The sequence below is a fragment of the Ammospiza nelsoni genome, chromosome 14 (assembly GCF_027579445.1).
Source record: "Ammospiza nelsoni isolate bAmmNel1 chromosome 14, bAmmNel1.pri, whole genome shotgun sequence".
Lineage (NCBI taxonomy): Eukaryota > Metazoa > Chordata > Aves > Passeriformes > Passerellidae > Ammospiza > Ammospiza nelsoni.
In genome coordinates, this window is record NC_080646.1 from 8,484,374 (window position 1) to 8,499,012 (window position 14,639).

At 43.7% G+C, this 14,639-nt stretch overlaps 1 protein-coding gene across 6 annotated transcripts in view; it reads left to right on the forward strand.

The window, feature by feature from the left end:
• ARNT2 (aryl hydrocarbon receptor nuclear translocator 2) overlaps nt 1-10,566 on the forward strand; it is a 96,499-nt gene extending 85,933 nt beyond the window's left edge. For 4 of the 6 annotated variants that reach the window (XM_059482056.1, XM_059482058.1, XM_059482057.1 and 1 more), the window contains 3 exons: nt 906-1,071; nt 3,565-3,701; nt 6,011-10,566. In XM_059482056.1, coding sequence (XP_059338039.1) covers nt 906-1,071; nt 3,565-3,701; nt 6,011-6,109 — 402 coding nt within the window. In that variant the 3' untranslated portion in view covers nt 6,110-10,566. The remainder of the gene's footprint in view (nt 1-905; nt 1,072-3,564; nt 3,702-6,010) is intronic. The other 2 variants (XR_009419408.1, XR_009419409.1) reach the window with 2 other exon arrangements.
• The last annotated feature ends 4,073 nt before the right edge of the window (nt 10,567-14,639 follow it).

Below are 14,639 nucleotides of genomic sequence, written 5' to 3' on the forward strand. Positions count from 1 at the left end.
CATTGATTGCCAGTAACAGTGCTCATCATTACAGATACCCAGAGATGTAATCACCTTCAGTTTTTGTTTGTGGGCTTGGTTAGGCAGTGAGTTTTTCTTGGGACTGCTGGACTTACTTATCATGTGGAAAATGGTTTATAGTCAGATTCTGTCTGTGCCCCATGACTTTGGAGGGAACACTTCACTCCCTTTAGTCCCAGTGCACCAGTTGTACATGTCTCAAAGCAGCCTCTGCAGTGTTTAACCACTTGTGTCACATTCTGGGAGATCCAGTGACAGAACCATTATGTAGGTGAAATGACAGTAAGCTGGATTTTAGTCCTGAATTAACTTAGCTGCCCAATTAAAGCAGTGTTAGACTGTTTCTTCCCTTCTGCCAGGACTTGGTGATTCACCCTTTACAAGGCAAAGTAACCGCTGCCTGTATTTCATAGGCAGGGAGAGAAAGCAGCTCATTAGCTTTGAAACTTCTTTGGCCCTTTAGTCCCAAGCACTGGAGACTGTGGTCATCTGAGACCTGCATGTGTCCATGCAGATAACAGATTTCACTGTGACACTGCAAAATCAACACACCTGGAAAATAAAGATGAACTCTTCATACCTGTTGAGTTTGAGATTAATCCTCATAATAGCAGTAAAAGAAATCCTGGTTTTCCAAATAGCTGTGATACAGAGTACCTGTGAGCTAATCAGCAGGAGAGCTGTAGGTGTTGGTTTATAGTCTGTTGTATTCCTTCTGCAGCAGTAACCTGGCTTGGACAGAAGTGAAATACAGCTGAGACAGGGGAAACATTCCTGTTGATATCCACAGAGTTTATTTAGTCTTTGCTTTATGTTGTAAAAAGTGATTCTGCTGTGCTGTTCCCCAATAAAACTTTTTTCTTCTTTTACACTTTGTTCCTCAGCAAATTCCATCTCAGTCTGGCAAGGCTCAGTCATCTCCCTTTGGCATTGGAACAAGTCACACCTACCCAGCTGACCCATCATCCTACAGCCCCCTGTCCAGCCCAGCCACCTCTTCTCCAAGTGGGAATGCCTACTCCAGCTTAGCAAACCGAGGGGCAGGCTTTGGTGAGTTTTAAATGGTGTAACACAGAAACGCACGTAGAAATTAAACTCTTCAGCATTAACCATTAACTTCATTAATGGTTATCATCTTTTATTAATGGTTAATCATCTTCCAATATTTAATCAGTAAAAATTGTTTTTTATTGTTCTTTTGGTGGGTCAGTCAGGAAGCCCACGTTGTGAAAGGGTTTTTCTTTCTGCTGCCGAGTAGAGAGAGAGAGAACTGACATGTTCTCTCCATGCTCCATCTCCTCCACATCCAACACACTTCAGAATATTGTCATTTTATGGTAGGAGGGAACTTTTTTTTCCCCAGTAAACTTTGTCTTGAAAGATTCAAAATTTGTTTATATGACTAGTAACCATCCTCCTCAATTGTGGTCAACTGGTTCAATTTGCTTTTTTTTCATTTTTTATCTTCGTCATAGTGTTATCCCCTTGCACTGAGATTGCATGTTGTAGTTTGGCTGAAAATGGGATTTATTTTGTACCCCCAGTGCTACCAACCTAATCAGAGTAGGTGTCATGTTTTGAAATGGTTTTCTTTTCCCATTATGTGCTAATTTGGTGGCTTTCAGACCGTGACCCAGTAGGTAACCCCTTGATAAGTTTCTGCGCTCCACCAGAAGAATAATCAAGAGTAAAATATATCATGGATTCCATGAAAAATGTCTGAGGGTGATAATAATGTGCAATCCCAAAAGGCACAGGTGGCAGTGTGCTGATGTGTGTTGTGTCCTCCTGTCCCTGAGGAACGGACCTGGCACAGACCTGTGCCTAGAAAAAGGACATTGGGATGGAGCTCTTCCCACACAGCTTATTCCTCCCTCCATTTCCATTTCCACCAGGCATTGTACATTTGTTTATGAGACAGCCTTGTATTTCAGGCTTAAGCTACTTGGCAAGAACCCTTTCACTTAATGAGAAACATCTCCTGACCTACATCAGTTTGGGTGCTATTAATAACCCAGCCCTGACGGAGACGAGCGGCTTCGAGCGCCGGCTGGCAGGAGCTGCTCTGCTGAAAAGATGCATCATTTGCTTCACTCACTGAATTTCAATGTGTTGTTCTGAGGGGAAGTAAAACAAAACAAACTTGCAGCTTGCTTTTAAAGGGGAACTTAGATGAATTTTATTTTGGCACTTAAAATGTCTGCAGGGTTTTTGAGTCAGCTGAATTACTGGTTGTGGTAATGTCAGTGAGGGAAGAAGTGTAATCATCTACTTGGGATGTGATAGAAATGCATCACTGCAGCCTGTTTACTTTCCTGTAAAACCTTCCATTTATCTGTTTTGCATGGCTTAGCTGGTGGCCAAAGGGATTGGGTTAAATATGTGTGTCTGTATATTCTGAAGTCATAACTGTGAGTAGTGGCTGATTTGACATAACTGAGCCTGGCTATCAAAGTCTTGGCATAGCACAGGTGTGGAAGTTTGGCACAGGAAATCTGGCGCCCTTGGCAGAGGGTGCTGGTGATCAGGAAGAACCAGACATGCACAGCTTGATACTCTGCTGTAAGAGGGAAACAGGCAAAAATAGCTGGAGCACTTATAGAGAAGAACAAGAAAAAAGAGGAAGAACTATTTGGAGGAAAAGCATAAGCCTGGTGGCAAGCTTTCTAAAATGCTAGTTCTTAGAAGGAGATACTGTAACTAAGGAATGGAAAATGATGCAAAAATATTATAATTCAGTGGCAGTCTGTAGGAATGCAGGGTAAAATGAGTCCAGATTAAGTGTTACTGTACTCATGAAAAATGTATGTGTAATAGGTAACCAAATTAATGTGTGGCAAGATGCTTTTTTTCTGGTGGACCATTTAGAAGAAATTAATCTCCTTGAAATCATCATTTAAAGTGTATTTACAATGAAGCCTTACTATTCATGCTACTCTGTCAAATGTAAATAGCCTGAGACTTTTAGGAAAGTATCACCATATTGACAGGATAATAATTTGTTTTGAATTGCATATTAAGTAAATCACTTTGCAGATGTATCACTGGAGGACAGGACAGTCCAGCAATGCCTGTATTTAATCAGCAAGTCTGTTGTCTGTTGATCATACTGTTTCTACATCTGCTTAAAAAAATCCTGGATCTGCTTACATGCTTCTTAGATGAGTACCAAACTATGCAGCCACTGCTCCACAAGAATTCAGTGTTTTGAAGAGAAACAGCATTCAGATGGTGAAGTTTGGTTTTTAAGTTAAATGAAAAATACTCCTTATTATTGATTAAAAAATGATGGGGGATGCTTGAAAATTGTCTTGCAGTGCCTGGCTCACTGTGCATTTTGCCCTGGGCAGTTCTTGGCTGTGCAGCCATGGCCCTGAGCTTTGCTCTGGGGCTGAAACTCCCTCCAGCTTCCTCCTGGCAGGGCTGGTGCCACCCAGGGCCTTTCTCCAAGGCTCCTTTGCAAATCCAGCAGTGATGGATGCTGCCCCAGAGCAGGCAGGTGTTTTGGAGGAGCTGCTCCCTGACTTGTGCCTTTTCTTGCAGCTGAAGGCGGCCAGAGCAGCGGGCAGTTCCAGGGCAGACCGTCCGAGGTGTGGTCGCAGTGGCAGAGCCAGCACCACAACCAGCAGAGCAGCGACCAGCACTCCCACCCACAGCCCAACCAGACCGAGGTGTTCCAGGTGAGCAGTGAGGGTCCCTCTGATCACCCCTCAGTCTGAGTTAGAGCTGTGGCCCTTGAGGATCAGGTGCAGCAGGGCCTGCAGCCCTTCCCTGCTGCTCTGTGCTGCCACAGCCCTGCACTGCTCCCAGCTGTCCTTAGCTATTGGAGTGGTTTGTGTTTCTGCCACACAGCAGCATCTTTGCTGATGTAGAATGCTGCTTTCCCTTCTCTTTGCACCCTATACTTTGGGCTTCCATCTTTTGCAGTGAACCCATGAAGTATTCCCAAGTGTCTTTCTTATCCTGGTGCCTGCCTCTGACATCTCAAGTTCAATTAGATATCACTGTCATTCTCTTTGACAGTTCAAGCAGGAAAGGAGTCTGATAATGCACAGGAGATAGTGGACAATATTTTTTTAAGGTTAAACCCAGTCAGATATCAGACAGAGGGTAAACAATCATCTTCAGCTATCTAATTAACTATAATTCTGAGTCTTGACTACAGATAGCAAAGTCCTACTATAGAGTACATTGACTAATAACATATCTGTCCTTGTATAACTGGTTTTTAAATTAGATGAAGAAGACAGTTTACAAGAAAACAATGCAGATAAATGCAGGAAAGACAGTTCAAGCCCCAAGCAAGGTTTAGAAGTGGGGCACCTCCTTGTCTTTTGGAAAGTAAATCCACCTGCAAGACTGGGCTCGTGTGCAAGAACGCTGCAGAAGAGCTGTGAGAATATTCCTGTGTGGATGAACCATTGCTTTCACACAAGATCAAACAACAGCCCTTCATCTGGAATAACTGCCTGTCTGTGTGCTCTTAGCCCAGGGCCCAGGCAAGATTGGTCTGTGGCATTTCTTAGTGTTAGCAGAGGTTAATTGCTATCCAAGAGGATATTCAGGGTAATTCCAGTGGAGCTGATGGCAGCACGGTTTGATGGCCAGAAGAGACATGGGGCTCCAAGCAGTGTCTTGCTTGTTTCTTAACAAACTTCTCATGAAATTAGTGGAAAGGAAGACCATGGGATAAAAGGAGAGCTGGGCTCATCTGCAGAACTTTGGAGGTGACCATGTGTTTGGAGGACATTAGGGAAATAGCTGGATGGGATAAGAAACTTGGATGAGTTTAAAGGCCTCCAAGAAGTTGCCTGGCTTGTGCCCAAAGCCAGCCCTGGGTTAGCTGGGCTTAGGGAGAGAGGCAGACTCAAGAGGCGACCTTGCTGGATCTGGGCCTGAGGAGACTTGGCCACAGAGGCCCCAGCAGCAGAAATGCCTTCAGAGATGGAAATGGAGACAGGAGGGAGCAGCTACAGCTTCCCCTTGGCTGGGAGAGAGTGTGGGAAAACATCAAAAAGAGTCCAAGTTTTGGTCAGAAGACGAAGGCTGACCCTGGCAGCTCAGACACTGCTAGCTATGTTCAGAGTCTCTCTCACCACATTGGCAAGGATGCTATGAAGATTTTGGATGGATTTTAATCAGTTTTTATTTTGGAGGAACTTCCCAGTACGCAGCAGTTCTCAGTTCTTTCACAGAGCAGATCCCTTGAGCTTTCTTACTTGCTTTTTGGTTTTGTTTTATTGTGAGGATACTGAGCCATCCCTGGCAAGACTTGGCTTTGTGGTAAGAGTTTATTATTGTACAGACTGACAGGAAAAGCAAGTGTAAACTCTGGTTTTCCCAGCAAGGGATGTCTTCTCCCTGTGGCTGCAGTCTCCAGCTGAGAGGAAAGGTTGAGTGTTTTTTGAAGCCTCCTGCAGAGACCTCACTTGGCTCAAGACACGTGAGAGCAATTACCACGAAATCCCATTTCTCCTGAGAAGTTCCTGCCTCTGTACATTCATGAAAGCTGCTTGGGCACCTTGTTAGCTGGGGTGATGTTAGTCCTGAGTGTTCCAGAGAGCAGCATTCACCTAGAGAGTGCTGGTGGGAAGTGAGACCTTGCCCAAACCCATCCTGACACAGCTGCAGCTCCAGTGTGTGAGATACTGCACACTCCCCATGCAGTGAAACCAGAGAGTTTGCTTCTCTCCATATGTAGCTCCCATTCCAAGAGGAGCTGTTTCAGTCTGGGAGGAAAATGTGTTTTATTTCAAAAGAGCAAAACTTCTGCCCTGCTTAAGTTCCACCTCTTGTTCAGAAACACTCCAGCAAACCATAAGTAGCACATAAACCTTAGCCCAGCCCTCTGCACGGGTCTGGTTTTCACCTTATTTATGTAAACTTGGCCTTTTCTGGTTTTACACTGGGAAGATGAACAGGAAACAGTTTGTGTCTGGATAATGTGTTGGCAAGTGAGGCCTCACTTTGATTTTTCCTTATCGTGCAGGACATGCTGCCGATGCCTGGGGATCCCACACAGGGTACTGGCAATTACAACATTGAAGATTTTGCTGACCTGGGCATGTTTCCACCATTTTCCGAGTAGCTTGCAAAGCAGAAATGGAAGTTCTTCTTCTCCAAGGCCATTTCAGTGTAATTTTGGCGCTGCTTTGTCTGTGTTGCATTTCTGTAGAAGCTACTAAACCAGAAGACACATTTCTCACATTTCAGATAGTGGTGTAGGGCTTGCTCTCTCCTCCTTGGGGTGCACCAGTGCCAACAGAGCAGCTCCAGCACTTGTTAGTGTTCATTGACAGCTCCATTTTTTTTTTTTATTTTATTGTCATCTACCTCAGAGATAAAAATTTTGCTTGTTTTTAAAAAAAAAAAATCTCTGAGTCTCAAATATTTGAATGTGAATGATGCTTAATATTTCCTTTGAATGGTAATTTTTCAATAGATAACAAAGTAACAAAGACTAACAGAGAAAAGGTAAGGTCATGTCTCGTTACAGTGCCTACCGCTCAATTTCGATGCCTTGCTTTAAGCTTAAGTTTCTGGAAGCAGACACAATATTCTGTTTTCTTTGGTTCTTGTAGGTTTTAGGTCACTTTAAATGTTGAGATTAAGCAACATAATGTAGGCCTCTCTCTACCAGAAGATTCAGCTCTGCCTTTTCTAACTTAAACTTGAATGTGTGTACATTTTGGTACTTTATGTATATCTTGTGCTGTATGAAGTGATTTCCTGTACTGGTTTCTTTTGCCTTTACAAAGGGTCCGTTCTGGAGTGTACTGGAAAGGTTGATGATGTATGTGAAGGGTTTGAATATTGTGGGAGTCTCCATCACTTCACATAGGTGTTCTTGCTTTTAATTCAGGTGGTTCTCTATTCAGAACAAACATTTACATAAGCTATTAGTCTGGTTTTGCACTGAATTGAGGCCTATAACCTTGTACATTTCTCACTGGCTGCTTTAATTATTATTGTTCTTGCTTTCCCAAAAATATTGCCTCTTAAAAGATGACTGTAAACACATTGAGATTGCATTTTCTATATTAGCTGCATTTCCTTTCTGTGAAGTACTTTTTATACTGTGAAACCTCACATTTTAACCGTGGAAGGTGGTGGCCTGTTACTAGGAAATCGTTCAAGCTCATTTGCTGCAAGCAGTGAGATGGTTTTGTAGTGTATAATTTTTTTAAAGTGAGTTGGTAATAGATATTGATTGGACTATTGTCCACTGCATACACAGTGATAACTTGAATTTTTGCTTGGATTCCCAAGCAAATGCTTCTGTTAACCCTGTTCTGTTAAAAATGGGATTTTCAGCATACCAGGTTTGTTGAGGACTCTTGACTGCTCTGAATGCTGTATGCTTTTCCACAGAGGTAAGTTAATCACCTTCCTCTTGGGCGAGTCACCTGCCATATATCTTCATGGGACGTGTGGTAGGAATCTTTTTGTTCAGTATTTCATGTGCATGATGAGTTACAGAGGTTGGATTGTCAGGATTTTATCGTGATCATTTCTTCTGAAATGGGAGCACAAAGAATCACTCACAAAGCCCCAAGTTCCTGCATGCAGGTTGTTCATAACCTCTGAGGTTGGGTGCAGAGGAGGAAGGGGCAGCTTCCCTCAGCTTTTGGACATTCAGGGAAGAGCAGCCCCAGCCCCCATCCAGAAGATCTCAGTGTGTGCAGCCATTCTTAGACTTCACAGGATTGAGCTCTGCCTTCTCATAGCCCCTCTCAAACTGTGGGGTGTGTCTGAGTGGGGACAGGGTGCTCATCACCACAGTCCATATTTTGGGGTGAGGTCCTGGGGGGCAGGCAGGCCCTGCTCTGGCCAGGCAGGGTTCAGGTGAGCCTGGCCTGGGACAGGGCTGGCACTGCTGGGGCTGTCCCAGCCTTCTCCCAGATCAGCACGTCGTGTTCAGTAGCCAGGAAGAGTCCTCCTTTCTATTTCTGTCACTAAATCTGGGACCAATCTCTTACCCTATGTGCAAGTGGGGCTAGGGAGTCTTTTATTTTTAGGACAGTTTTGTATATCTCTAGATGAGGTACTGGAGAGGCCTCAGATCTCCTGGTCTGCACTTGCCTCACCAAATCACACTGAGAACAAACAAAAATCTTCCAATCTCTTCTCCCCCAGAGATCTGGAAATACCATCTTAGGTGAGCAAGCCATGTGCTTATGCACTTTGCTTTTAAATACATGGATGTTTATTCTCTTGGAGCCATCCCCCTTTCCCCTCATGCTGCTCATGGAATTGGAGAGGCAAAGGAAGTTCTGCTGTAAAGTTCACTGGTGTCTCTGAGAGGTGTCTGGGTGCTGCACCAGTAGTGAGGTGCTCATTGTCTGTGCAGGGTTTTGAAAGTGGCTGCCTGTGAGGGAGGGAGAAGTAGGTGAGCAGTTTGTGTCTCTCCACAGAAGATGCTTGACATGATAAATGTCAGTTCTTCTGAAATTTTTATAAATTTTTCCATAAAGTGAATAATGAATTCAGCTAAAAAGTGCTGTTCCTGTGTTTTATTTTACCCAGCAAACTGCTCTGAGTATATTTATAGTTTATTTTACTTCCTGAATTCAATTTAAAAATAAGGTTTTAAAAGTCATTTTCTTTCTCCTGACATCAGCAATGATAACTTCCTCAGTGTGCTGTGGGTTTTTTACTACTGAAGAAGGATTCCAGTGTACTGATTTTGGTTGTGCAGTTCAAAGTGCACTGTTAGAAGAAATTTAAGCACATCTCTCTTTTTCTTGTTGTTTTTTTGACGTCAGTACACCTGAGGGATCAGAGCATGGACTGCTCCTCACCTTGTGGGCTCCTTCCAGGTTGGGGAAGGTGATGGCTGCTCTGTCCAGGGCAGTGTGGGCAGTGCCAGCTTCGGGTTTTCCCTGTCAGCTGTTTCTGTTGTGCCATCCCAAGCCAGCTCTTTACTCTTGGCATTTCCACCCTTGCCCTGCTCCTCTGCCATTCCTGGCCCAGGTGGGAGGTGTTGGGCTGCCATTCCCAGCCACGAGGAGGGAGCAATCCTTGAGTTTGGCAGTTTGGTGCTTCTGAGGCAGAACTGCTGCAGGTGAGGCTTTGCTGCAAGAGAGGCTTTGCTCATGCTGCAGGTGAGGCTTTGCTGCAGGTGAGGCTTTGCTGCAAGAGAGGCTTTGCTCAGGCTGCAGGTGAGGCTTTGCTGCAGGTGAGGCTTTACTCATGCTGCAGGTGAGGCTTTGCTGCAAGAGAGGCTTTGCTCAGGCTGCAGGTGAGGCTCTGCCCTGCCCCTCTGTGTCCTGCCTGCTCCTCCCCAAGAGCCCCCAGGTGCTGTGGCTGACAGAGCTGTGTAGCCTTGGCTGTGCTGTATCTTGTGTTTCCTTACTTAGCTTACTCTGTAGCTGCAGTTACAAGGTGCATTGGGAATGCTGATGTTCTTATTACGTGCTCTCAGTGTAGCTTTGTTGGCACTTTGGCTTCCAATTTCCAGAATTTCATAGGTGATGGATTTCTCATTCCTTTTGTGGGGTTTTTTCTAAGCTGGAAATAAAGCTGTGATTTCTGATTGAACTGTTGCAAACACAATGTTTCTTGAAACTGAATTTTCTGGGTTTTAAACTCATGGAGCAGGAAACTGCAAATAGTGATGGTCTGGGTGAGTTATTTCAAGGAGCAGACATGTAGACTGAGACAGTTTTAGATACTAAAATATTTATATTCATTTATTCAGAACAATCCAAGACTCCATCACATTACTTGTACAAGTGCTACTGGCAGTACCTACTGTGATGCTTTAACCAGATAGTTCCATTTGTAGCTTTGTTGCCTTTTCTTTTCTTTTGAAGTACAGTATGAAACTGTAAATACTTCTTGCAGAACTGCCTTTTTAACTCTTAATTACTTTTGGCACAGTGTTAAATAGTGTTGGATTTACTCAATTGCTATGACATATATTTTTATACATAGGTGTACTCTTTTTTCAAGAATAATACAGCCATTTTGTCATTAATGCCTTATTGGTGTCATACTGCTGTTGCTCTTTGTTTGCAAGGTATCGAGTGGACTAATTTCTAGTTCAGATATTTTCACTTTTCCTGGCAGTGCTCAAGTTTGGCTTCAGGTGATTTTTGCCAGAGCCCCATTTTTCACAGTTGTTAACTGTGAGAAGAAGAGAATGTGGGCTTGGGCTTGTTGCTGATAATGGAGCAAAGAAAAGGTGATGGCATCTAATTGTCTTTAAAAGGTCAGACTTCTCCTACTCTAAACCAGAGTGCATTTCATGAAACTGATGACTGTGGCACTGATTACTTTGTGTAGATTAATGGTCTTTTAAAAAGAAAGGGAAAGGAAAAAAAAAAAAGGGAAACAACTCCAAAAATGGGCTTCTGTCATTGTTAGGCACTTGGTTACGTATCTGTTTAAACTCTTCATATTGATGTGAAATTGTGCTGTGGATAAAGTGTATTTTGTACTTCTGAATGTTCTATATTTATGACTAACAAGTACAGAATCAGTTGTGTGTATGTATAACTAATAACTGCCTTTTTAAATTTCATTAAAATAAAAATGTCATGAGTTGTTGTTAATTCCTGTCTTTCTGTAAATAAGTAAAATGTGCTTTTGGGAATTGTCAAGTAAGAAATAACCCTGAATTATAAGATCCATGCCAAAAATCAGAAGATGAGGCATTGATCTTTGTCTTTGAAATCTCCTCCAGTGCTGTGTGGTTGGGGACAGGATGTTCCTCTTTTATCTGCCTTGTAAAGGCTGTCCAGAGGGAGCAGGAGAGGAATGATAGTTTGAGAGCTCAACTTGTAAAAGTGTTCCAGAAAAACATTAATTAACAGCCTGTTCTACTGATGATGCTGAGGTGTGTGAATTGGTGGCTGTATTGTAGAGGATTTCATTAGAGCACAATTGGTTTGGAGCTAATTCATGGTCTGGGGCAGTATTTATTCACTCCCTGGGGTGGTATCGCAGTGGTTTCCTTGTCTACCTTTTGGTCTCATTGTTCAGAGTCAAAAAATACTTGTATCCTTGCCACAAACATTCTGGTGACCTTTTCAGATTGCCTATGTAAGGCGCATTTGCCTTTCACTGTGGGTCCTCATTGCATTTATATTGTTATTTCTTTGTTTACTTGATGCTTTGTGAGCAGGACTCACCTTGCTCATGAACCCAGGAACCTGGTGACTGTGCCATGGCAGGAGCTGAGGACACTGTGCTCCAGGGCCTGCATTCCTGCCTTGGGGTAGGTGGTGTTTCCACAGCTCATACTCCATTTTTAGGGCTCTGCTGGGACCTGGCAGGGAACTGGGGCACTGGGATGGCATTAATCAGAGGCAGCCACCAGCCCCTCCTGCTCTGCTGGGCTCTGCTCACTGTGTTCATCCCAGAGACACAGGTTTCTCAGTGAAAATGGGCCATTTGTGCTGTTTGGCTGTGAAAATTGAGTTTTCAACAAAGTGATGTTCTCCTGGCATTTGCTCAGGTGCTGGTGGGCATCTCTGATGAGCAGGCATGTGCCAGACCTTGAGCCCCATTTGGAAGTGCAGCCGCTTTCATCCTGGCAGCTCTTTAAACTGCTTTTTGGTGCAGTTTAATAAGCCTGTAGTTGCTTTTGAAGAACATTATCCAAACAGAAAGGCACACACAGAATGGTGTTGCACCCATGCCAGGCAGGGTACAGTGAGGTTGGGCTGTTCTAAGATCCCTCCTAGCACTCCTTTCGTGTGGGTCATCCTTAGCTGTGCTCTCACGTGCTAAATCAAGTGTACTTCTGTGGTGACAGCTGGGTGTGGAGTGCTGGGAGGTGCTGATTCTGGTGTGGAATCTGGGCTTGGAGATGCTGGGTGTGGAATGGAGCCTCGTGCTTGGTGGCTGATGGTCACTGATGGTCTCAGCAGGACACCATGGCAGAAATCCATCCAGGCTGCATGCAGGGATAAAATGCAGCTAAAGCTCATTGTATTGCTACACTCACCATCTTTGCCTCTATCAGCTGACACTATTGAATCATTACAACATGTTGAGTCTTCATTATGGTGATAGAAATATATTTTTCTTTATTTTTCCATCAGAGCTATTTCTTAGCCTTATTTCTATCAAAATACCATCATAGTTCAGGAGGTATTACTCATTTAATTTTTCCTGTTTCTCTCCAAGTTGTATATAACAGGGACAGATACAGGATGAATTCTTCCATCCTTTTTTACCAAGTTTCAGCATATTCCTGCTTGAAAATACTTGGCAGCATCTCTCTTCAAACTTTGTGGTCTGTCCCACATAAAATGAAATGGAATCACTTGAGCTGTATTAATGGACTTGGGATCATATCCAGGGGTTGCTAGGGCATCTTTTCATTAGCTCTGGAAAAAATTATCTTCTAATTATAGACTGGCACTAAATACTGATATACAAAATGTGCTATTTGGGACGCAGTTGAAAAAAATGTCACTGCTAGGCTCACCCTGGACAGTACAGAAGTGCAGAAATGCATTGCCATGGCTTTTGCAGACAGAAGTGTAAGGGCTGTACCCACACCATTGCAGTGACAGCTGTGCAGACAGAGCCTAGGGACAGAGGACAGCCCCATTGTGGATTTGGAGCTTTCCCCAGTCACACACCCCTTGTTAGAGATCCCCCAACATTTGGTGTCCTGCTGCTGCCTGTTAAAAATAGCAAGCACCTCTTTCCAGTTAGGAAGATGAAGTTTTAAATACTTGGAACATTTTTGAAAACAAGAAGCAGTGCAAGGTTGAGCTACTTTGGTGCACTCTGTCATCCCAAACATGTTTTGGGTGTCTCTGAGAGCCTCCCCAGTTGCTGCCCATCCCTGGCTGTGCTGGGGCTAATGACCCTGCCCTGGGACCTCAGTGCAGTTCTGTGTGTGGCCCCGATGGGAAGCGGCTTCAGTCTACCAAATAAAATCACAGGATAGTTATTTTCCATTTAGCACTGGGATTACTGGCCTGACAGACCCATTGCCACTGAGGAGCAAGGATTTTGAAGACCTGAGCTGGTGTTTGCTTTGTTGTCTGAGGCCTCCAATTTGCTAAATGAACACACAAGAGAAGATACTGCCCTGGCACTTGTAAACACAACCCACTGCAGTCACTGCAGGGCATGTACAAGGGGGCAAATGGTGGGTAATAATTCTGCCCACTCAATGAAGGAGTTTGTCCAGTGGAATTGTTCCAGGAGCAGCCCTTCTCTCTCCTCAGCACCTCCTGCATGTGACAGACCAAGGACACCAAAGCCTGACTCACAGAGGTATTGTAAATGCTGTGGGATAACTTCCTTCATGTAAATCACACTCAAACAAATGTTATATTGTTTCTGGTTCACATAATCTGGAGCAAAAGTCATCAGGAGGCAACACTGTACAGTGCTGGTGCTGCTGATTTAAATTATATTTCATTTTAAAATGGGACTGTTAATGCATGTGTGCTATCCTTTTCCTGCTGCTGCCTTCTCCAGGCACCAAGAGAGTGCAGAGTATTCTGAAAATTTGGAGCTGGTTAAGGTAATTCAGGCTGGTCCCTGGATGTGGGGACAGATGGAGTCAGCTTGCTGCAGCATGCTCTGCTCTGGGAAATGGGAATGACATGGAGCTCACCTGCTTAAGAGGTACCTGGAAAGACCAGCTTGTCACCTCCCCAGTGTCCCCTTGGCACAGCTTGCAGAGGTGGGATTGCATTCCTGGGCCTCCTCCCAGGGCTCTCCAGTGTGTGACTGCTCAGCTTCTGTTCCAAAATGGAAAAAATGATGCTATAGTGAAAGAAGGGCTGGGCTGGGACAGTGATTTTGTGCAGTGTCAAGGAGTCATGGCCTCTTCAATACCAAGCCCATGTGTCATCGTAGTTGTCCTGTGTAGTCAGGAGAAGTTCCTGCCTGATGATTTATTTGGTGATGTAGGAAGGGATCTTTGTCATTGTACCCACAAAGCTCAAGCACTGAATGTTTACATCCATTCTGATATGGCACGGAAAACTACCAAGCCCTCTGACTGAACAATATTAATCTATGAAATCCTGAAAGTAGATGGTAGCAGTTCTGTGAAAAATCTGCAGAATTGATACTTAGGTAACTTGAAATGCTTATCTTTGCCTGTTTAAAAACTCATTTGGTGAGGTTGAGAAAAAAAAGTATTCAGTGAAATTTGTGAAATTCCGATGAGAAGTTTTAATTATTGAGAAACTATAAAGCATTGTGCACTTCCTTTAAGCCATATTGATCCCTCCCACTGCACAGAGATGCTTAATCTAATGGAGTTCTGAATAGGAGTTTATTTAGATTCTTCACATATTTTTTGTGACCTCTGTGATTTAAGGTCGGAGACCTCAGCAGGGAATCAATGAAAGTTGTCACTTTAATCATTTTAGTTCTAAAGGTTCATCAAAGTTATGTGAATTGACCTGAATTTTCAGATCCTGCTAAGGGAGTGGGGTTCTGCAATAACCTGCCAAGGCTGACCTGGATATATCAGCTGGTAATGAAATACTGGAGCAAACCCACTGAAGCACGTGTCAATTATATAAATAAGGCTACTAAAAGGCAAAAATCTGAATTCAGTGAAAGGTAATGTTTGATATTTATAGATCACTATAGATACACAACACTTCATGGCAGAACTGTCGAGTCCTGGA